Source organism: Aulonocara stuartgranti (genome assembly GCF_965226115.1).
Source record: "Aulonocara stuartgranti genome assembly, chromosome: 13".
Taxonomy (NCBI): Eukaryota; Metazoa; Chordata; class Actinopteri; order Cichliformes; family Cichlidae; genus Aulonocara; species Aulonocara stuartgranti.
Window position 1 is genome coordinate 16,199,946 of NC_138949.1, and position 25,020 is coordinate 16,224,965.

General features: G+C 39.3%; 1 protein-coding gene across 1 annotated transcript; it reads left to right on the plus strand.

Moving 5' to 3' along the window:
• Positions 1-918: 918 nt before the first annotated feature.
• col21a1 (collagen, type XXI, alpha 1) lies at positions 919-24,955 on the plus strand. The gene is made up of 29 exons (XM_082557800.1): positions 919-1,110; positions 5,192-5,319; positions 5,447-6,001; positions 6,175-6,340; positions 6,432-6,660; positions 7,739-7,909; positions 9,170-9,247; positions 10,368-10,442; positions 11,591-11,653; positions 12,075-12,128; positions 12,212-12,265; positions 12,356-12,409; positions 16,164-16,217; positions 16,303-16,356; positions 16,432-16,485; positions 16,858-16,911; positions 18,627-18,671; positions 18,765-18,818; positions 18,890-18,943; positions 19,953-20,006; positions 20,560-20,631; positions 20,970-21,005; positions 21,629-21,673; positions 22,033-22,065; positions 22,156-22,302; positions 22,408-22,462; positions 22,545-22,736; positions 22,815-22,892; positions 23,029-24,955. The coding sequence occupies exons 2-29, from the start codon at positions 5,223-5,225 to the stop codon at positions 23,214-23,216; spliced, it is 2,865 nt and encodes a 954-aa protein (XP_082413926.1). The 5' UTR covers positions 919-1,110; positions 5,192-5,222; the 3' UTR covers positions 23,217-24,955.
• Positions 24,956-25,020: the final 65 nt, after the last annotated feature.

Here is a 25,020-nt window from a genome sequence, read left to right on the forward strand (position 1 = left end):
TCATTATTACTGGTAATTAACATGATAGGAATCTTACTTTAACTGCTTGAGTACATCTACTTGTATTAAATAACTTCAATAAATTTCACATAATGAAATTAAATGTTAGTATTCCAGTTGTTTTAATGCAAATGAGACATTTTTGAGTTTTTCTTGCATTGTTTTGGCTATATCTACAGTTGCAAAGGTTAATTTTATGCTGCACTATAAATCTGTTGTGATGCACTATTCTGTATTTTGCTCTCTGAGTTCCAGCCTTGCACAGATTTACTACTGTATGCATTTGTCTTCAAGTTGTTCTGTGTTGTTTTGTACAGTGCTTTTTGGAGCCTTCACAGAGCCTCTAGCTGCTGTTGTTAGTTGATGCAGAGCAGGCTGCCCCTGAGTACAAACATGATAAAACATATTAGTGTGGATCAAAATGAAATCTGCCTGCTCTGCAGATAACAGATTAAGTTGTGCATTTCTAATGACTTCCAGCTGTCTGTGCAGAGAAAAGCACTGCAGTAGCTTTTCACACCTTGTTCATTGCCGACTTGTATAACATGATCTGCTGCCCCATTGAGTGGTGAATTGGAGTGAGTAAGGGGGAATTCAAACAGGGGTAGTGCAAAGCATTGCTGAGCACTCTTGATCTTGGTGAGGGTACCATGGAAGAATACAATATGTGTGACTCAGTGCAGCAAAAATTGTATGCTGCTTGTCCTGCAGAAAACTCCATGTTCTCTGGTTATGCCTTAAGCAACAATCCAAACCCTCAACACTTGGAAAGAAGTTCTGCTCATTACTATTATTTTCCCTTTGGACTGTTGGAGATGGGTTGTCTGGTTCACTATTTCATGCTCTCCTTATCTGCTTCTCTTTCCACCCATGGTAATTGAGGGTGGCTGCGGGCCAGTAAAAGTCCGGAGTGAGGGGGGCCGGTTTGAGAGGAAGAAGGACAGAAACAGAGGAGAGCTTCTAGAAAGGGCAGGCTTTCATTCAGCAGTGAAACATGTGCACTTCTCGCGAAATCCACTTTCTGTGAATCTGGGGCTGTGAACAGTATTGATCACTGGCTCTCAATGAGAGGATTAATGGGAATTCAGACAAGTGCTTGGACGCTTACTGGTAACTTTTGACTTCCTTTCTGTTTTTACTGACTTAAAGATGCTGTTGTGCTGTATAGGTTTTTTGTGTGCATAGCAAAACAACTGTTTGCTAATTTCAAAGTGTTTGTTCATGATCACTGACATTCACATGTTGACATGATTTTCAGTCTGCTGTGTGCTATAACGTGGTAACATTGCTCAGATTTGACTGCTTAGTTTGGTGTACTAGACTTGTTGCAGTTGCATATTGAAGACATTAAATAAGTTATCAGTCCCTTGTTTATGAAACTATCCTAAAAGAATGAATGGGATTCATCTCAGGATTTTTTTTCCTGGCAATTTCTCCTCTCATAAAATGTTTTTTTCTGTCATATTTCTCAAATCTTTGCAAACATTCTGGATAATGCATCACTGCACTGCATGTATTGTACTCGTGCACTTTTTTTTTAAACATATGTAAGAATTGCATGCATGTCAAGCACAGTCATCTTCATAAATAAGGAATGAACTCATTTAAAATGGAGATGTTTGCTGAAAAGCTATAGGACCTCTATGAGCTAACGTTTTACAACGCATTATTTAACTGTTTGGATTAGTTGAACAGATTTCCACGCAGAACAACTGATAGGGTTTGGCTTTCCCTTGTTGCTTGAAGAATTTGGCAGCAATAAATCCCCTCGATCTTGGCAAGTGCTGCACATGCTGAACAGCAGTTGTTGTTTCTGGAATGGAACAACTTCCTTTAGCCAAATTTGCAGCAGATAATTTTAACTTCAGCAATTCACGTGGAGTTAAAGTCTGCAGTTGCATTGCGCACACTACAGAAACAAGACAAATAGAAAAATGTGTTAATTTTCTCCCGTTGCGAGCTTAGTAATAAAAAGTGCTATCATGGCCACATTTCAAGTAAGGTGTAATTATTAAGCTTAAAATATGAGGTCTGATACTCTCATTAGTATCTGTGATGACTCAGTGTGTGTCGCCCACCCTGAACAAGTGAAATGTTATCTGGGGAAATGTGAGATATCATTTGTTCAGCAGCTTTCTGAACAGCATTTCCAGCTGGAGCTAAAGTGCTACTAAACTAAGCTTCACAAAAATTCTATTAAAGTGGAATAAAATGCAACAAACAACAGATTCAGCACAGAATGAGTGTCTTGTGGTAGCTATTTTAGACCTTTTAACTTAGTTTTATTTAATCCTCTGCATACCAGCTTCACTGTTGAGACCACCAAAAACAAAAGCTGGAGGTTAATAGCGTCTGTGCTGCCTCCAATAACACAAGAGATCAGTGCGCCAGTGGGATGATTACCTGCAACACGAGTGCACCTGTTAACTCTGCTACATTATGCATGAAGGATGATGGCACGGCACGTGCAACGTTGTTTTTTTTTATCCCTCGATGAAGGATGACTCCCTTCATCATGACTACATGTGTCTGGTCACCGTCCACAGCTGGAATTTGACTGTCTGATGGCGCAAATCATTTCCATGTGGCTCGAGCAGAGGTGTAGAAATACTCGGTTTGAGGAAAGTCAGTTGAGGGGAAAGTCATCCTGGCTGGACGCTGCCAGTGAGGGGGTTTTCCAGCAACCTCCTCCAGCTCTCTAGCGGGGGAAAAAAATTCTGAGGAAAACGGCTTGCACAACGACGGCAGCTTAACGCCTCCTTCAGCTGGTGTCACTTCCACGCTGACTTTACACAGTGGAAAAACTTAGTTATGTTAAAGAGTGTGACCGCTCTTTGCCCGCACAGGAATAAAAATACTCGTGAGGCCAGGGGTCATATCCTGCTCCGTGTGTTCGTTGACCTTCACATGTCACAATTAAAAGCTTCAAAAAGGTATATGGTCAGTTTTTTCCCATCAAATTCCTTCCACAAGGCCTGAGTCTTTTACTGCATGCGGCATATCTGGTCCTCATTTGTAACCGCTTCCTTTCAGCATGTCAGCAGTTTCTTTCTTTCACGTGTTGGGAACCACTTTAACGGATGATTTAATACAAGAGCCAGAGAAGCAACACACAGTTGTATGTTGCACTCTCTAGTTCATTATGCTAAATATAAAAACAAAACTTTCATCGTTTTACGGTGTTGTTCATATGTCTATTAGAACAAACATAATGATCACTGCACTGCAATATAATGCAACCGCATTAGTGCTTACTTGTAAAATATACTAAAAAAATACAGACACGTATTTTTTTTAGTATTAAGTACTGTTAAAAGACAAACTCTGCTTTGTGCACTTGCCTTGAAACTGCTTTATTTCAGTATCATTCAATGACATTGTTGTGCAGGTGGATAAGTAGAGGCTGGGAAGTGAGATCACAATGGAGTTTGTCAATTAGTTAATAAATTGTCAGCACAAGTGAGGCTAATGTAGCAGAGCCAGAAAAGTGATGAATAAGCCGAAGAGAGTTTAAAATAATATGGAAGAAAAACAAAAGTGATTAATCATAAGTGCAAAACACTTTAGCAGGCATCTCCCCAAACTTTCATTCTCTATGTTCATTTCTGCCAAAACTTTAAACATTTTGCCAGAGTGTACAATAACCTTACTCTTAAGAATGACCCACCTGACAACATAACTGCTGTACGTCTTTAGCAGCATGTGGCAGACACCGGTTAACATTTCTCCATGTGCTGATGGGAAAGAAGGAAGAGGAGGAGGGAAAGTGTGGGAGTGAAGCTTTTCTGGGCAGGCGTCTTGTATTTGGGCCAAGGGTGGGCAGAGATTGGCAAATGGCAGCAGATTTGAGGAAACAGCTGATAATCCCACAGGAAACACTGAGCACTGGTTTTCAGAGCAGTTGTGGTCAGAGGTCCAATAAATTGTTTACTTGTGAAGCTGACAGAGCCATGTGAGGATGTGGTTGATGAGGCTCGAAGGGAAAATGCTTAGGTGTACTGAGGCGGCGGAGGCTGTGCGGTGAGATCGGAAAAATATTGTGCGCCACATGAAGGAAGGATGCGAGGGAGATGTGAGGAGATTAGTGGTGCTTATTAGTAAATATGGAATTTCTGGAGTCACGCGGGAATTGTGGCAGCATTGGAGCGAGGAAGTGAATGTAAGCAAATACAGTATAACAGGGTTTATACCTGATGGCAGCAGTGCGAGTCAGTCATGTCGTATTCTGGGTGGCTACTGAGTAGTGCTGTCAACAGAGCATGATACCCTGGAGCTTTTCCTTTTGCGGTTTAGCACTCTAGGAAAAGCGTAGTGTGAAAACTTATCCTGCATTATGTCACAATTACATTACCTTATGTGTGGCTGATGCCAAAACTTTTTGGCTTAGGGTTAGTGTAACTTTAAGATACCAGTAATAGCATTCTACTTTGAATTTAAAGCTGCTCCAACTAATATTTATTTTTAACGTGAAATAAATCAAGTACCCAACTTTAATGTGAAAATGTCACTTTCAAGGATGAATTATTAGCTGACTCTGCAGTATCTCAGCTCTTTGCATCTTTTTAAGGTCATTGTCTTTCTGTTTTTTCCCCCTACAACTTTATTATTTCAGTTCATTAGCAACACAGTGCGATATCTGCCGATCACCCCATCTGTTCTCTGCTTAACTTGGGCCTCAACCTGACAACAAAGTTTACAGTATAGTTTCTGATAATGGACCCAGACAGCTTGACGAGACATTGATCTCTAGTAATATCTGTGGCGGAGACAGTTCTAAAAAAGAAAAAGCACAAGGGGATAAACATTAAATGCATAACTAGAGTATGAATCATTAATTCACGGAATTGCCATGACCTCAAAGCGTAAATGCTGCACAGTTGCTTCTAATTTGCATGTGTACACAAAGCTTGAATCATTCATCATCATTTTGAAAAACCTATTATGTGGCCAACATCCTTGTCATAACTTAAGGTATTGCACACCCTGTATAATCACCTACATGTGGTTTGGGGGTGAGCCAAAATAAATGTCAGCCAAGCATTTAATAATAACAATAATAACTGGGAAAACAATAGCCTGAGTCATTAACTTTTTTCAAGGCAAGAAATACACAGTGACCATGTCATAAATACATGCATTGTCCATTTGTTTTTCTGTGCTATACAAAGCATATTTTTCCCTTTTCCTGTAGGTGCAAATTTGGAACTAGTTACTGCTCCGTAATGGGTTACAAATCAACATCCATGCATTGTGTGTTAAGATGCCTGTGCTTCATGCTTCTCCATTTCTTTAGTGCGGCTCAAGATGAAGACCTAAGAAGTAAGAATGCTTCTGTCTTCATTTATCACATGTAAAGCATTACATATCTAGTAGCTGTTCAACTAAATATGATTTATTAAAACGTTTTTTTTTGCATTGCTAATTGTGCACTTCTTGTCCACTTCAGGTTGTAGGACTGCACCATGTGATTTGGTCTTTATTCTAGATGGCTCGTGGAGTGTTGAAGATGTCAATTTTGAAATAGTGAAGCGATGGCTAGTCAACATAACGACGAGCTTCAATGTCGGGCAGAGGTTTACCCAGGTTGGAGTCGTCCAGTACAGTGACAGTCCCCATTTAGAAATACCTCTGGGGAAGCACTCCACCAACAGAGACCTCATCAAGGCGATGGAGTCCATTGAATACAGGGGGGGTAACACAAATACCGGGGCAGCTATTGAGTTTGCTACAGACAGACTATTTGGCCTCTCTGAGCGAGCGAGCGTTTCCAGAATTGCTGTTGTCCTCACAGATGGGAAGTCTCAAGATGAGGTTCTGAAAGCTGCTGAGGCAGCGAGGAAAAAAGGAGTAATCCTGTTTGCAATTGGTGTTGGTCCAGAGACAGAAAAGGATGAGCTGAGGGACATTGCAAACAAGCCATTTTCAACTTATGTCTTCTCTGTTGAGGACTACAAAGCTATTTCCAGGATCAGGCAGGTCATAAGACAGAAACTATGTGAAGGTAAGCAGCTGTTGATTGTTGTCTGTGTTTTTCTTCTCCAATATGATGAAGTTAAATGTGTTCAAATGTTACTCTCGTGCTAGTAGTATAGTGTTTTTTCTTAATATAATAAAGAACTCCATTTGTCATCCAGCCTCTTGTTCTGTCCTTTTTATTGCGTTTCTCTGTTACAGAGACTGTTTGTCCCGCCAGAATTCCTATAGATTCCCGTGACGAGAAGGGCTTTGATATCTTGTTACATTTAAATCTGGCAAAAAAAGCAAAGAACACTCAAGGGACGTTTTATGGCTCTAAGGCCTATCAGGTGACGTCTCGTGTCGACTTGAGTGAAGCTACACGGTAATTATGGATGCTTTTCTCTTTTCTTTATCATCTTTATGTATGACAAAGTATGACACGCTGACCATCTTCTATTTATTCTATTTTTCAGGAACCTTTTTCCTGATGGCCTGCCTCCTTCATATGTTTTCGTGGCCACATTGAGGTACAAAGGATCACTTGCAGAAGAGGAGTGGGACCTGTGGAGAGTACAGACACGAGATGGTAAACCTCAGATGGCGGTAACTTTAAACGGTTTTGACCACACCGTCATGTTCACAACAACCAGCAAGGCACCAAATGGGATTCAGACTGTTACTTTTTCACAACAGACAGCAAAGGTAGGTAACACTGTGTAAAGGCTGTATCCTCTGTTGTTTTGTAAGAGCTTTATTAAGTCAAAATAACTGTTGTGGTGTCATCAGTTTAAGTTCTCTTTGCCTTTCAAGACAGCTCCAGCTATTTCAGAGAACATGAGGATGTTTAAGAGGAAGACAGGCTAATTCAAAACAGATTTGCATTATGGGAAAAGAGGTAAAGCCCATTTAGAAGCCATACAAGTGGCTAAAAGTTGGGCTATCTCAGCTTCTAAGGGTTTCATTTGGACCATTCTGGTTCAATCTGTCTCTTGTACCTGTAATAGTTTTCTAGTTTTTACTGATGCTTTTAAGCTGTACTGGGTCATTTATCTTCTCTTCATGTTTTTGTACAACACAACAAAACAAACAGGTTAGAATATACAATAAATGCGATTTCTTTTTCAGACAGAAAGACAAAACATGATCCCCACTGGAGTTAAGTCATAAGTGCAATACATACATGAAATCTTCTTTCTCGCTGAAACACCTGATCAAAATGATGATCTTGGTTCTCACTTTTAGGTCACATCTCAAAACTGCCTGGCAGCACTTTGCTGTTGTTTGTTTATAAAACTGTGCACATCCTTAAAACTGAAGTGGAAAAATGTCCTAAATGAGTATTGTGAGATTGTATGGTAGCTATGACTGCCAAACAATCCTTATTAAAGTGTGTAAGGGTCAAAATCTAATCCTGATGCCAGCTTTGTATAGCTTTGAAGAAGATGAAACTGTTGCAAAGCAATGTACACAAAGTTTTATTTTAAGTTTACCTATTATGCTCTTCTTTATAGTTTGCCATATACTCACTCACTTGTTGTTCAAACCTTCTGTTTGTGAGGGGCAGCCAATGAGAAAAAGACTGTTTTCAGACAGTGAGGGGCTGTTTAAAGGCCCAAACTGTGAATCATGCAGAGCTAATCTTCTAGAGTCCAAGAAAAAGAAAAAACAACACAGATCTGGCAGTGAGCATAATAGGTTCCCTTTTCATGTGTTTATCATCACACTAGGTTGTTTTAATGTGTTTTGGCTATTCTTGTTTTTTTTTCTATGATAAATGAAGCTGTTTGATGAGAAATGGCACCAGCTACGTCTGCTGGTCACCGAAGAGGATGTCACTCTTTATGTTGATGACTTGGAAATTGAAACCTTATCACTGGAGCCCCCTGTTGGCATTTTCATCAATGGAAAAACCCAAGTAGGAAAATATGTCAGAAAGGAAACAACAGTGCCAGTAAGTCTATGAGCATTTGTTTAATGAGTAGCTAAGCAAACTCAGTGCCGATATATGTTTTTAACTAGATCACATAATACCATGCAGTTTACTGCTACCTCCTAGGAGACATGTTTAACTCCGTGAGTGATAAATCCTTGGCAAAAATGAACCCTTTTGTTCACATGGTCTTATGAATCGTTGTTTTATTTGTCTCAGTTGGCACCATTTGCACTAAAAATGTTGTATTAGTAGTGCTGTGTTGTAATTTGCTCCATAGATAGATATATGGAGGTCAGTTCTCAGTGAGCCAACAATAATCACACTGAAAAGAAGAATAGATGTGCTCTGCACTCTAGATGTTTTCATTCTTATTTTCAGTTTGATGGAACACAAACAGTTACATAAAGGAGCCCGAGGCCCATATGCATGATATAGATGTGCAGGTTTCTCATGTCACCGTTGTGCCGCAGTGTTAGTTAATGCAATAAGATTCACCAGAACTAAAACAAGACACGTGAAGAACTGGGAAGCATGAGAAAATCCTTTGTTTTGAAAGAATACCAACTTCTATTCATTCAACATTCCTGGGAATATATTCACATGAACCACAATATTAAACACAGTGAATGTTTTTCTATGTGCTTATCCATTGTCATAAGGACCATGAATTTCTGAGCTATTTAACAATGTCAGTCATGGTATTATTTCTGAATAAACACACCTGTAATTGAAAAAACATTTTTGTTATTGAGTCTTTATAAACACAGAAAGATAAAACCGGCCAATTTACACTAACATTATAAGTAAAAATAGTCATCCAACTAGAAATTATATTATTATATTCAAACCTATTTAGGTTTAAAGTCAGTGCCATTATCAAAGCTATGTGTTGATCTGGGTTTTTTTTTTTTTAATGTAAATTATTATTATTATGCTCTCATGGTAACTGAAGTGACGCAGTCCCTGGGACCTCCTGGAGACGTTTCACTGCCAGCACAACAAACCAAATAACCAAATAATGGAAGAATAGCGTAACAACACTGCAGAGCATTTGTGCACACTGAGGGAGGTCTGGCAACATGTAGCAGCTCAGCAGCCAATCAGGGCACTTATTTTTCTTCAGCAGTTATACAATAGCTGTTACAATTCATTAGTGGCAAAGCACCGATAAAACTAAAATAAGTATCACGTAATTGGCCACATATTACAATCTGTTTGTCCCCAATATCGGAAGTTTTGTTTCTAACAACAACCTCTTCCTTTAATTTTTTTTCCCAGTTTGAAATTCAGAAACTTCGCATTTACTGTGACCCTGAGCAGAACAACCGGGAGACTGCTTGTGAAATACCTGGAGTTGTAAGTATATGAGTCTGCTTGGCCCAACACCTGTTTTTCCATCCAAAAGATAACGTACTTTCACCTACTTTTCACCTCTCCTAATTACATCTGCTTCTGCTCTGCAATGCGCCCCGTGATGGCGCAGCCAAAGATTTCATCCTCAGTTAACTCCACACCTCAGACTGTACAGTGATGCTTTCTTTCCTGTTATTTCATCAGTAGTCGGTTGCAACGTTACAAGCGAAGGTGTAAGCTCAGTATATTAATTTTAAGACACATCTGTTCATGCGGAGAATAATTTGCTGGAGGAGGACCCGTGGCTCAGCTTCAGAGATGTTGCACTATATTTTTTATTGCCTGCTGGCTCTAACTGTGTTTGCAAAGCAGTGGCCCGTTGTTGGCTTGGGATTTGCTACAACCGCAAAAGCCAGTGCCAAATAACTGTTTTTCATGTGAAGCTGTTGGATAAAAATATCAAAAGAGACAAGATGAGAAGCCTAAAATTACAAATGCTTTCCAAGTATCGCTACTTCTCTCCTCTCTCTGTGTGTGCTTTTCAGTGGTTTGTTTGGAATCTCCAGGATTGGTCATCAATTTTCTTTTGAATGGAGGCTCTCCGACACCTACATATCTAGTGTACATATGCAAGTAGGCTAGAGCTAAACATAGTGAAGCTGTTTATATCATGTTATCAACTCTATTTTACTATTTTTAGAATTCTTAAAAAATTTAATTAAAAATGACAAGAACAATTCATATGTAAGGATGTTATTTATTCATTTGCTCGACCACAGGGGATTGTAGGGTTTTTCACTTACGATGTAGAGCGCCTTGAAGTATTTGTTTGTAATTTGGTGCTATAGAAATAAAACTGAATTGAACTGAATTTTTAAAGCCTGTACTTGTCGTTCACCTTCTGATTTTTGAGAATGTGTTGTTTTTCTCTGTTTTGCATCCTTTGAATATATATCCCTCTCTCATGGTTTGCAGCTTTAAAGTGGTTTCAAGAAATCGTGATGCATATTTTCAGTTTTAATGAGAAAGACCAAATAACCCAAAGACTAAACCTTAATATCAGAGCTTTGCAGATTATGTTTAGTGTGTGGCTGTGATTTCTTGTTATGCTTGGTTATTACAGTGCTCTGATCGCGTTGAACCGACTCCAGAACCTTGTGTTTGTCCTCCTGGACCTCCCGGACAACCAGGAATGAAGGTCAGTTTTTTTTTCTGTCTCTTTCCTCACAGTCTTTGCCTTTTGTCGTTTTGCTTTGCACACAGTATCTAACCATGAGATCGCTCAGACACCCTATTGCCCTGTTCATATTAAAAAAGAGCTGAATCTAGTCACAAGATCTTTCTTTGCCTGTGTGCCAACACTGCAGACACATTGACTTTGTTCCTGCTTTGGCATACATTGTTGCCTTGTCCAGCCCCTCAGTGTCCAGACTGCTCATTAAATATTTGCTTTAAGCTGTAGCGGACTGAAGAGATTAATTATCACAAAAGCAACTTTATCTTTAACAGTATGAATTTATGTGTAAACTCAGGAATGACAAACTGTATTAGGGCAGAACTCAAACCTTCCCTCTCTTATAGCTCAGCCTTAGTGAACTGTGTGCAGACATCCTGTAAATGACGAGCACACGTTGCACTTCACCAACAGATCAGATCCTACTAGCTTGTGAAAACAGATTGTGTCAGAAACGGTGCTGAGTGGGAAGTTTTAGCACTTTAAGCTCTTAAGCACACAGTTACCTGCTGAAAACTAACAGTATTATAATTTATGGATGCACCAAGTGGTCTTTTTTTCTCCAGTGAGGCTTGCTATGGTGTGTTTGTGTGTGTAAGTTTGTCTTGTAAGGACATGTACGGAGTATTGTACTTTTGTTTTTTCTTAAACCAAACCAGACTGCTGTCAAAGATAAATACTGGGTGCAATGGAAAATTACCAAAGTGGGAAATAAAACCTACATGTTTGCCATTATTGATCACAGGGTATCAAAAAGCCCCGGTCATAAAAGCCGTTATACAAGGACCTCAGAGAGATATAAGCTTGGCAAAAGACTCTCTTTGTTAATGTTTGTGTTTATAAGGTCACCGGTATGCTTTTATTACATTTACTAATAGATCCAAAATGCTGGGAACATTGCTGGCGTGCAGATGTTCTTTAAGACCCCACATGGTGCATCTTACATTAGATAAACAAGCTTGCTAAGCATTCTTTATAGATAAATTAAATCAACACTGTGAGAAAGTTTACTGTTACCGGAGGTGTGTTAAATGGATTACTTTACTGCTTTGAGACTGCATGATACAGTTTTAATCACACATGGTTGAATAACGTCATTCCACTTTCTTTAGGGAGAGCAAGGAAGCATTGGTATTCCTGGTCAGCCTGGTCCTCCTGGTGCTGATGGTAAGCCTGTGAGTACTACATAGTTCAATATACAAACATAATCACCAACAGCAGCATCCACAGCAGCTTTTGAGAAAGCCAGTTGAGTATCTGTGTCCAGTAGATCATAACGGTTTTCTTCTTATTCATTATATGTGGTCAGGACTGCTTCAGAATGTTAAAACACACTGGTAAATGTGCTTACTTTCTTAATTTTCCAGTGGTTAAATAAGAAACATCTTTGCTTATAGCAGCACTGGCAACATGGTGGTGATTTTGTGTGATGAAAACTATCCAAAAGTAAACCACATGTTCTACAGCATGATCAAAAACTCAGAAAAAGCATCTGCCCGCAGCCTAGAATCACCCAGAGAGCATGCACACAGTGGAGGGGATTCAGATGTTTAAACAAACGTGTGCATCTCTTGTCTTTTTTTTTTTCATTTCAAGGGTATCCCTGGGCTTAGAGGAATTCCAGGTTTCCCAGGTTCGCCGGGAATTAAGGTAAATCAATAACCAGTGGATGAAAAGTCAGTGATAAGATAGTGTTGAAAATTTAAAGCTGCTTTCATTTTCCTTGTTTTAAGGGGTCACGTGGACCAGATGGGTACAAAGGAGAGCAAGGGAGGCCCGGTGTTTCGGTAGGAAGGTCAAATAACACTTTGTGGTGTCACGCATGATTTTGTGGCGACTGATAGACATTTTTTTTAAACACAAGTTTATTCTTTCAGGGTGAGAGGGGTATTCCTGGGTTACCGGGGCCACCTGGACAACCAGGCGAGAAGGTGCTGATGTTATTTATTATTTTCAGCTGTTGCCTCATTTCTATTCATTAATATAGTATCTAGATCCAGTTCCTTATATTTCTGTAGAAATCAGCTCAAGCATGGAAACTCTGCTATAGCTGGAAGGGAAAAAAAGAACAAGAAACGATAGTTAAAAGTAGAAAAACACATTGAATTTTCAAGCTAAATCTTTTTTTTATGAGATCAAATGTAGGATTGAGAGGAAATCCCTGCTAGACACATCAACTTTGAACATTGTTGCATCAATCACTCCAGAAGCCATATGTTTTGAAGATAAAGCAGATCCATTGGGAGAGTAAAAAGTACAGCATCTATAGTGTGGAACAAGAGAGCAGAGAGAGCAGGAGGGTCATCGGAGACCTTTTAAATGTGTTCATATTTCCTGACTTTTGTACCGCCATTTCCTAGGAACGTTAAAAAAGAGAACCGGGGGTGCATCTTCTTTCCTCTTGGTGTCTTGTTCAGCCCGAGTTGCATCTTCTCCTTGCTTTTTAGTCTATAACTACAATATTTAAGGTAGAGGTCCTAGGACTGGATTACAAGAAGTGCGGTTAATATTTAGTTGTAGATAGACCACGTGATCTGAGAAACCAAATTAACAAAACTGATCACGCCTTGACAGAGGACTATATGTGTCACATGGATCTCAGTTAGGAATAAACCTCATAATTCTGGAAAAAATACAAGTGACTAGCAACCTGCCCAGGGTTTACTCTGCCTCTCATCCCATGACCGCTGGGAAAAGCACTTTCTGACCTATGACCCTTATTTGGACAAGTGATTTTCAGAAATGGATGGATGGAATCTCTAAGCCTTAGATGACAACAAAACCAAGTTATGGAATCAAGACTTACCCACAATAAGTGGTGCATCAGCTAAAAAACAGCTTCCACTGTTTAGTCACACAAATAGAAAATTATGCATGTTGTTATATGATAGGATACATCATATGTACGCTGAAATGTGCCAGCCACCACAACAGGTCCAAATGAAAAAATTGAGAAAATTTAAATTTTATCCAGCAGCAAGAAAGTCTGAAAATCTTCCTTGGAAGGACATTTTTTCGTAGAAATGACCATTAAAAATGAATTAAAAGCAAGCGAAGCCTAAGTGATCCAGCATTTTTTGCTTATTCGATAACCGAAACAGCAACAACAGACACAGCAGAGTCCCTTTTATGTTCATCTGAACAGCATTTTGTGTTTAGCATTGCTTTAAAGTTCACTAAGTTAATGCAGCTGCTGCAAACTGCATCATTTCTGTCATATCATCAGTCATCAGTGGGACCACAGGGGCCCCCTGCTATTTGGCTGAAGGGGAGAACAATTCAAGCACTTAGTATTGGTCTAAAAACTTCTCTCAGCTGACTGCTGACACTTTTCTGCGCCTGGAGTAAATCCTCCTGTGCCATCTGTCCCGGACACATGTGTCCAGGATGTATCACATTAGGTTTTTACAAGCTGCTGGACGGTCTTCTCGATAAGCAGACACTACACTATTAAGGACCAGGTGAATTTATTTATTTATTTATTTTATCCCATTTCCAGCGCTCTTTTGAAATCCCATAATTGGACCTCTACTTGTGTTACATTCTTCTGGCAGACAGTGACTTACAAGAAGTGAATTTTAACCTAAGTGGAGCAAAAGCTAAATATCGTCCAAATGTGGGAGTACCTCTTTTATAAACAGAGCTCTAAAAGATTTTTGTGTTACGTAATTGGTTTGGTTTGGTTTGTTAGGTTGCTTGCAGGACTCTTAAAGATATGCATGAAGATTTTACCAGAAATAGGGTCTGCCCAGATTATAAGTAATAAGGGGTTTGGAGTCAATCTAAATATGAGTCTAGATCCAGGAACTTTTGGAAGAATTCTTTACCATTACGAGAAATGCAGAGAGACATTGTCTCAGTATCACAAACTAGTCCAGATCCAGATATCTTTCTGGATCCAGGGATTTAATTCATGGATGGTGTGGAGGGAATTTTTCAACCTTGGCAGAGGCATGCAGTCTTGGATTGCTCTTGTTGAGTAAGAGGTAGCAGAGGTAGTCTGTTTTTTAGTCTCCGTCAGAAGATGGACAGAGGCTTTTCTGCCCGGACTTCACTGAAGGACATTCCACACACATTGTGAGGCCAAAACAGTGAAAAGAGCATTATTGGACTACATGCATGAAATCCTCCTAGCTGTGGGAGAAAGAATAATTATATCATAAATTATAACTATTTGGCAATCAGCTTTAAATAGTCTAAATGAAACTATCAAACCAAATTTCCCTTCATGTCTGGGTCAAAAGGCGTTTCCTCTCGGCTATTGTTCTGTTTCCAATGCAGAACAATAGCCGAAAAACCTTTCCTAGCAAGGACCTACGAAAGCTTTTCTTTAGGTTCCTCCCTTTGCAGAATAAACTGTTTTCTTTGGATACAAACATGTTTCAATCTGCCTTTTCAAACTATTCCCATATAGTAAGACCACCAAGGGTGCAATCTTTTTTTCCTGGCATAGGATGTAGAGAACAGAAACATGAGATGTCTGCCAAATTAAGCCAGGAGAACAGAATTCAAGGTTATGTTTGTGTATTTGCAGTCTGTGGTAGTTGTTCATGGCCGCAGTCATTCATCACCCTTCAATGAACAATTTGTTGCTAATTATGTGGGCATCCAGCCTGTGATATTGATCTCTGTAGTTTATTAACACTGTAACTACAATGGTGGCATTCATTTCAGCAGAAATCAATGAAAACCGCACCCCTGCTTCGAAAGTAAACACACCTGTTAGCATGAGCCCCATAGCAAAAGCTTTCTGCAAGTCACTGGTCAGTCAGCTTATAGTGCAGTCTCCAAGAATGTCCTTCTTTTAAGCTCTGTGTTGTCATATAGGTTGGCACATCTTAGCATTTACAAGTAAAACAAAACCCTATTTATCAAAACTCACTGCAGCGTGAAGACCAACAACAAGCTTTCATAAATGCTTCTTTAATCCCTCTGCCATAGCTCATTTGATATCCATTGCAAACAAGATTACAGTATTATAGCCAGGGAGATTTCTGATGTGTTTTTTGAGACAGTTGAGTATGAGAATGCTACTGGGTCATGTTTATTAAGTGAACAACAAATGGGGCTGAGACAGAAAGAGAGAAACGTCTACACTTTTCCAACGGTGTTTTTTGCATTCAGCATATTTTTGCAAACAGAATCTCAATAAAAATGTCGCCCACCAAAGTCACTGAGTCAGCCAGTAACAAATGTCATCTTGGTATTGCACTATACAGTAATTTGTTCCTTCTTGAGGCCATTAGCATAGTTTTGAATGCAGAAAAACAAGTGATGCAATTCCCCGTTTGTTCCAAAATCAGGCTTTTTTCCTTCTGAGTATGTTATAATCCAGTGACGCATTGTTCCCTTAACTTGGCAACGCATAACAGAAACTTTACTAATGTCTAGTTTTGGGTCAACAAGTGCAAATTTAAAAATATCCAATGATGCAATACAACATGCCACTCCCTGAAGTTTCAGTCTAAATAGTTAAGTTCACTGTTTATCTAGGCAACAGAAAAGACCACTGCTGCTGCATATTTGTGACAGAGCAGACTTTACTATGAAGTTCTCTGTCTACATTATGGGCCTCAGATTAACAAAAAGTTGTTTGCTTTTCCATCAATGTATATCACAAACAACTCTGATACTCTGGAGCAGATGTTGATACACGACTGTCTGAAGGTGAAAATCTTTCCTTAGGGTGCACAAGGGACCCCGGGAGCAGCAGGGTTACCAGGAAAAACTGGACATGTGGTACGTGTCCACACAATCCTGAAAGTAGTTCAGAGGTTTAAACATGAAATATGCATGCTTTAACTGGCTGATTGTCTACTGTCAGGGAGAAAAAGGAAGTATAGGACCTCTTGGGCCACAAGGTCCTCTGGGAGAACCTGTATGTATAAAAAACTGAGAATCGACTCACAGCCCATCATAATTGTGTATATAATTAAATTTTCTGTGATTTCAGGGTCTACCTGGGAGAGATGGAAAGGGTGGATTTCCAGGAAGACCTGGTCAAAAGGTCTGTTTGCTCTGACAGTGTAGTATGTTACAAAGCTCATTCAGGGATTAGGGGAATAATAGTGACACGAGGTTGGATGAGTGCACACACTCCTAAAAGACTTAGTTGTTCCCCTATGTTGTGCTGTTGACTTTTGGCAACCATGGAAATCGAATCATGCATAACCAAGTGTCCCTCTTGTCCTTTTCCAATTCCCAGCTTTTGTAAACATCGAGCATGAAGTTCACATTTTAAATAGATGTCGACTGACTGACTCAAATTGACTAAAATGTCGGGCACTGTGATTGAGGTGGCATGTGGGTATTGGAATTGAGGGCTTCTAACTATAAATTTTGATGAAATTAAATGTCAGTTTTTTTCAAATGTATTAAGGGAGAAGCTGGAGCCAGTGGTATTCCTGGTACTGACGGAAGGGAAGGCCATCCTGTAAGTCATAAACACACGCATAGACAGTGCTGATCAAAGGTTTGGTATTTTCCAGGTTGTTTAAGCTGCTGCTATTGTCTTGCAACTTTAATTGGAGTCCTAGACATTGAAGACTTGCATGAATATCATATTGTTTTTTAGATTTTAACTTTTAAGCAAAGCATTTTGAACCAGAAGTGCAGAACACATAATGTTTTACAAATGTTCTAGCATGAAATAATAGTAGAAACATACAAAGAGAAGAGTAAAGTAGGCCACTGCAAGAGCCGATTTCACGGATCATGCAGGTTTGCATGTATAATGTTTTTTGGTGTATGAAGACTGCAGTGTTAACACAGTGTCAGTACGAAGACTACCCCTGACAGGCAGTAAATTAGGGGTATTTCCCCTGTAGTTCATCCCAGGATAACCCTGTTATGTAACAAACAGACTCATGCAGTGAAAGTAACTCATCGGGGGAATGCTGTGACGCTCTGGCAAATCTGTTTTAGGAAGAAAGTCTTTCAACTGGGCAGCCACCCCACTGATCATGATTATAAGCCTCGTCCAAACGTTTGCGATGGGTCTGCAAAAGATGACTCAGTTGCTCCACAAGGCTGTAAGCCATTTTCCCCCATCAGAACAATAGCGCTAGCAACGTATCCAAGGAGGCAGGATTAGAACTGCGCTTCCTCAAGTTAAAACAAGATGCAGTTCTCCTTTGTAGGTCCCAACAAGGGGATTTCTTCACGTGTTGGAGAGGACTGTGTGTTCACGGCAACACTATATACTCTCTCACTGCCTTCCTATCCCATCTGTCCTCTATGCACACTGAAACTTCAGTGTAAGGCAGCATCTGAAAGCATTTATTTAAGAAAAGCCCATATGATATATGATTTACTCATGAAAGTGGCCACTTTCATGAGTAAATCATATATAAATCATATAAGGCTTACATGATTTACTCATGAAAGTGGCCACTTTCTCATTACTTTCATATTTTTTTTTAGTAAGTATACAAAACATACAGGTTTCATTATATAATTTTTCAAGGGATCTTATATGTGTTTTCACTCTTGTATGCTTTTCATACAAGTTTCATACAAGACAGATAAAAACTTTATAAGATTTATATATATGTTTTCCATATGGGAGCTAACTGAAACACAAAAAAGTATAGTAATTGCTGCACGCTGACCTTAAAAAACTTTCAGTGCATTAAACCATTCACTTAAAAATTATTGCATTTATCTGCAAATACAGTGTATTTAACTGAGGTTCAGCTGAGGCACATAGGGTTTTTCCAGGGATCTATGTGGTTTAGTTTAAAGAACAAACTTAAATTGCAGGAAATAGTTTGATTTGGGGGTGATTACATTTACTAAATTGTTACTCACAAGAATTTAACCTCAAAAAAAGCCTCAAGCTACTTTACTCTGCTTCTCATGTAAACTAACCAACCACATCTGGGAAGCATAACATTTTGGTAGGCATTTCTCCATCCAAAAGGACTAGATAATGTTTTTTTATGGAGAGAAAATAACAACAATTGCTACTGACACAATGAAATAATCATTTCACAACAATGGTAAGGCATAAAGTCAAACGATGCCTTTGAAATTTTATTTTAAAAAATGCCATTTCTGTTTCTTACAATGCAAATCTGTAGCACTGATAGTCATATTGTCTTCTTTTCATTATTAAATATACTAACTGGAACACCACGTTGCTCTTAGGGTATGCCTGGATTGCCTGGAAATGCAGGCCTGGATGGACAAAAGGTAAGAGCTCCTAATGTATGTGCAAAGCAAACTCAACAATGGTTTTGCTTTATTAATTATGACTATATTTGACTGATAAGATTCTCATTAAAGGGAGAAGTTGGTGAGCCTGGACCCAGGGGCTTTAAAGGATCGACTGGACCACCTGTAAGTTAATAGCTGTTCTTGTTTATGTTTGATCTGAAGAGTTAGCAACACAGTTTTTCCCTCTTTTGCAGGGTGAAATGGGATTACCTGGTGAACCAGGTTTGCAAGGACCGATCGGACTGAAGGTAATGATTTACACCTGTTAGAACATCATGTTTGAGCTTCTTCAAACAGCTGTGATGAAAAAAAGAATGAACTTAGTAGAAATAATGGCTGACTTTGATCTTACCGACATTTAATACAGGATAAACTATGAGGTTAACGTGAGTTTATCCCCCTCCATAGCCCTCGGGCTGTGAATGCACTAGTTAAAAGTGCGACACAGAGAAATCAATAACTTAAGATTAATCCACATTAATCCATGCTTGCATTAGTGAGCAGCAAGCTCAAGCTTGATTGAAACTGTCTCCAATTACAATGCAGTGCAGCTGCCTCCAAGTACAGCAGATCAGTATGGCATGATGTCATGCATCAGTATATATATTGTCCAGCCGATACTAAATGAATTGCAGCACATGATCACATTAGTTTGGATAATGTTGAATCTTTGATGCTTTCTAAGCTTTGAGGAAAAACAAGAAAAAGTACTTGGCCGGCAGCATTGCATGTTTTGTTTGGTCCCTGTTTTGCTATAATACACTTTAGAACAAGTAACGATCTTCTGGCCTCTCCAGTGGAGCTAAATTAAGCAATGATCAGGATCTAGTGCTTTCGTCAGTGGAATTTTAGTGGAAATGTAAGCAGTCTGGGCTTGTCTGGTCTGGACACGCTGTCTCCTAATCATTTTTCATTAGCTGATCTGCTTTTAACAAGCCAATGCGTATTGGTGAATGGCACACAAGTGAAAACGTAGTTTATGGACATGCAGGCACTACTTTGATTTTATGGCTGAACTTCAGACTGCAATTACAGAGGCTTGTTCAGCTGGAAAAGAAAGCACCGACTAGACACAATTAAACTTCAAACTGCACAATCCCAAAACCTCATGAAAGTATGCTCAAACTATGGCATGTATCACTGAAAATGAATTATGATAAGAAAGCAAAAATATCAGCCACATAATAGGATGCGGTTTGGATGCTATCTCATTGTATTCTTTCTGCAATCTAAAATGTGTTTTATCTCTTAATTAAGGGGAATATGGGTGAAAGAGGAAGTCCGGGCATAAAAGGCACACCGGGGCTTGCGGTATGTTACCATTTAAATATGAACCAGATGAGCAAGTTCTTTTGGAAGCTGATAATTAATGCAGTATATAAATCAAAACCACAGTACACACTGATTAGCCACAACATTAACTACAAACCACACTGACAGGTAAAATACATTATTTTCCTTTATTTAAAATGGAATGTTCTAGTGGGAAACATTTGGCATTTAAACTTTGATGCATACTACATACCTAAACGGTGTTACAGATCACAAAGGCAGACAATGCACCCTGCCACACCACAAACACTGATCAGGAACTGCAAAAAGAAAATGACAAACTCCTATAGAAACTCCTCAGCTGCAAAACCCATTGAATACCACCGTATGACCCCACAGAGGCCCCACTCATTAATCCAGAAGCTCTACAACCCTAAGCTAGACCCTACAGGACACCCTGACAGGTCCTATGCCAGTGTTCTGAAGGGTCTGGTTATGATGTTCTGGCCGAACAGCATCTTTCTTAAATAACAGTTATTTCTTTTGTTTGCTTCCATTTTTAACTACTGGGTTTAACTGCATGCTTTTAAAGGGCAGTGCAGGGCAACCAGGAAGTCCAGGTCAACCAGGGCACCCAGGCATGCCAGGAATGAAGGGAAGCAAGGTATTTCCATGATCTGTTTTTGTTGATATCACCAGAATTTTAACATCTAGTCAGAAATTCAAAGTATTCTCTTGATTCCAGGTCAGGGTTAAGTCTGTTTAGATTGTGAAATTTAGGTCCATGGTCTGCAGAAATAGCAGTTATAAAAATGACTGAACACTCATATCAATTAGCCGTAAATCACAATCAGATTTGTAGGTAATATTTGTAATTTGTACAAAAACGCTACAAAAAGTCTGGTGTTAGGTTTTTTTTTTTGTGATATGCACAGACTTTAGTGTGTCTAACTTTAAAAGCATGTTATAAAATGAAACTCTGTGCCTTTGTTGTTTTCACAGGGACAGAGGGGGAATCCAGGTGAAAGGGGCGACATGGTAAGATTCAAGACAAAATTATATTGCAGTCAGCACAAGTTAAGCAGATCAAATAATGGTTAGAAAATTGAGAACACAACCTTTGTTTTACATTAGCGCAACATCACCTTTGGGTGTTGGATTAAGATTTGCTTCTGTCCAAAAACAGCAATTACAGTGAAACTGTGGAACCTCAAATCAAAAGTCTATTCCAGGCTTGTGTCTGCTGTCTGGAAGGATGAACCTCTCCTGATGATGGAAGGTTTTTTGGACATAGAATTCATAATAGTTCAGTCTACTAATATACTTACAAATCATTATTATCACATCTTGTATCTGGATTTGGAAGCTTTCACGTCAGCTTTACTTGCTTTTTTGGAACAGGAGGTTTCTCTGATCTGGGATGTAAACAACATATTTTTTTAATTTAAGCAATGCTAATGAGAATGAAATGGCTACACTGAACTACATTAAAACTCAATACTACTATAAATATGTGTCATTCTTCCTGTTTTAAGTGAATTTTTTAATGGACAGCACCATCTACAGTACTTTGCATATACAGCATTGGCTGAAGTCTGAAACCTGATTTTATGTGTTTTTTTTAATATAATCTAATGTTGACCTAATGATTTCCACACCAGGGGATGAAAGGTGAAAAAGGAGAGCAGGGGCGGCCAGGGGGTGTGGTGAGTTAATTCTGAAAGGCTTTGTTGCATCATAACTACACGTGTAAGAAAACAGTTTCTGGTACAAATGCATAGTTTAGCGAGATTTAACTAAATTTGGACAAGAAAATTAGTAGATAATATTTTTTCTTCAATACCTCCAAAAATCAGATTATCTGTTCATATTTTGGAGTTTGATGCCTACTATTCTAGTTTGTTTTTATTTTGTTTTCTTTTGGGGGGGGGGGGGGCATAGGCCTAAACACACAAATGCTAATAAGTGGTACGTAGTGAGAATGATAATAATAAATGTCAATTACAGTGCTTTTCAGAGTGTTTTATCATCTTTTTAAATTATTTATCATTACTTTGATTGACAGGGATCACCTGGTCCAATGGGTCTGAAAGGAGAGGTATGTCAAGCTCAATAAAGCAATTACCTTACCTCAGTGTAACATGAATAATAACTAGTATTACTAATAATGGGGTGGTATCCTTGCCAGAAAGGGACAGCAGGGGATCTGGGGCAGAGAGGTCAAGAAGGTCAAGTTGGACGACCCGGACAGCCAGGTCAGTCAGGCCAACCAGGCCCCCGAGGGTTGCGGGGAGATATGGGCCCTCCTGGCCCACCTGGACCCGAAGGAAGATATGTACGTGTGCCTTATACTGTACTAACAACTTGTTTGTAATGGTTTTTTGTAATCGTGTTATGTATAACTTAGTGGTTGGTCGTGGTCTATCACTTTATATTGCAGTTAAGTGCAATGTCAGACAATCACATTCGGCAGATATGCAGAGAGCTTCTTCAGGGTATGTATCATTTTAATCTACCTGCTGAACATTTTTTATGTATTTTCCCCAAATGAAACTATCTCATTATCAATCCTTCCAGCTGAGCTGCCTCTATTGATACTGAGCAATCAGCAGAGTAGCTGTACCAGGTGTCAAAGTCAGCCTGGATCTCCTGGCCCACCAGGTCCAATGGGGCCCCAGGGACTCAGAGGTCTTCCTGGGCTTAGTGGTTCTAGGGGACTGCCAGGCCACCCTGGTCGGCCGGGGTATCCTGGGATTAATGGTCTCAAAGGTAAAATAAAGGTCAAGTTAGTCGCATATCCTAAAACTTTCTGCACAATCTCTCTAACAAGGACACTTGTGTTTGCAGGAGAACCAGGTTTCAAAGGGGAGAAGGGGAGCCCTGGTCGGGTCATGATTGGAGACCATGGGCCTCCTGGACCTCCAGGTAAAGAACATCACAGATTTATTTTCCATTCATTTGATAAGGTCATGTAAAAGTGCAGAAGCACTTTTAGTGGATATCTGGTATTTAGCTTTCAGCTGTGTTCCATTGTGGTTGCTTGTTATTTATATCTCCACAGGTCCAATGGGTCCGGAGGGACATGGTAAACCAGGTACTCCAGGTAAACCTGGGCCCCCTGGTCAAAATGGCCCAGAGGGTAAAAGTGGTAATCCTGGCATCCCTGGTGAGCCTGGTGTGTGCGATCCATCCATGTGCTATGGAGGCATGATGAGGCGGGATTCTTACAGCAAAGGCCCAAACTATTGACATAAGGCAGCATCACTGCAGGCACCAGTATAAAGCTGATGCAGAACAGATATTCTCAGGAAGATCTCACCATTACAGTTCCTCTCTGACATGGAAACAAAACGTACCTCTTCTGACACCGTTTATGTGACACCTTTTATGCATCCCAGTTTCTTTGATGGTATTTTGTATTATTAGTCATATGGCTTTGAACATTCTTTGAAAATTTAGTGGTGTTAAGAGGATTAATGATTGGCTCCAGTGAATACCTCTTATCCAAGCACCTTATATGAGGTATCAAATGTGCCAGCCATGTAACGCACGGTACTCACTGCATTTAAGATTACTACGCATAGACTCATGCACACCATCTATGAACACACTACAGCTAACAGTTTGATGGATATCTGGGTTTGTGTATAGGTAGGAAATGTAAGTGCAGTGCCTGTCGTATTAGGTGCAGCATACCAAACGCCAGCAAACATAAAGGTCTAACCAAGATTTTATTGCATATCAAGAAAGCTTATTATGGTTTTCCAACACAATCTTACCAAATCTTCTGCTTTGCTGACAAAAAACATGTTTACTGTTTGAGCCTTATATTTAATCTTGATGAAGAGATGAATTTATAATTAGAACTAATGAGAACACCTTTGAGTCTGAGGTGTTTGTCAATCCTGCTGTTGTCTGAAGCTGTTGGCATTTAGTTGGCATTTAGTCAGCTCAGAGGAAGGACCCATTTTGAGCCATGCCATCATTTACTTTGAATGAGATTTATGGCATGCACTGCATTAACATCAACTAATTACATGCACACCTACTTCAAAACGTGAGGTGTATGTGCAGATTACACATACAGTCAATTATGTTGAACATTATTTACATGCAACCTTTCGATTCTTGTGAACCACACATAAATAAACCCACCATTTCCAGTGTGACACCTATCAGTATAAGGCCTATGTGTACATACATGTGCAAATTGTTTGTGAATTCTAAATGAATGGTGATTGTTTGGTCACATCTTAATATGGCGTTACCAAAGCGTTTGACTGCAGTTGGCTGACATATTTGACTCCTAATAATCTTGAAGTTTGTACTGTAAGTCCCTGTGGCTGGTACACTTTCTTATATTGCCCCCTTGTGTTCCTTCACTGCATGTTTCGTTATAAGATTTTACTGCACATAGGGCAGGTGCCACATGTTCCACTAAAAAACAGAACAACAAAAATCAACACTCAAACACACACATGAAAAAACAATGATGATTTGTGAATTGATTCGTGATGAATTATCACAGAAATTAACAAGTTTCTGCGCAAAACTGTGACTTTGATTGCCTCTCGCTGAGTACTCACTCCTGGAAGCTCGAATTCATAAAGCATTCTGACTTTTGTGCGTGAAAACTTTTTACAAAACACATCACCCCGGTTACCCTCCTACTGCAATACTTCTCCATTCATTGCCATGTCTTATTTGTTCTATATTTAGGATGTAAAATATATATATATATAAAAAATGTGCCACCTATGAACACACCAACACTTTAGTTTCACATTTTAATCCATTTATGTTCCCCCAGCTTACCTTTCATTACTGTAGCAGGTATTTTTTTTTATTTATAAGAGAGGCACATCACATTTCAGCAGTGACCTCTCTTAAACATCTTTTGTAATGTTATTATTTGGTGTGAAGGTATGACTTTTGCCATTTTTATTTTCTTTTTTAAAAACTAGAATTAAAAAAAATCTTTTAAAGGATTTGTGAACTTTGTTTGGCTTTTGCTGTCCTGTCTCTGAACTTTACGCGTTTATTTCTGCTCTCC

What these genes read in the sequence shown, in the direction of transcription:
- col21a1 (XM_082557800.1), top strand. Translation starts at nt 5,223, where the DNA reads ATGGGTTACAAATCAACATCCATGCATTGTGTGTTAAGATGCCTGTGC. An exon ending in CAATGGGTCTGAAAGGAGAG is followed by an intron (nt 22,066 to 22,155) that starts GTATGTCAAGCT and finishes TATCCTTGCCAG; the next exon opens with AAAGGGACAGCAGGGGATCT. An exon ending in CTGGACCCGAAGGAAGATAT is followed by an intron (nt 22,303 to 22,407) that starts GTACGTGTGCCT and finishes TTTATATTGCAG; the next exon opens with TTAAGTGCAATGTCAGACAA.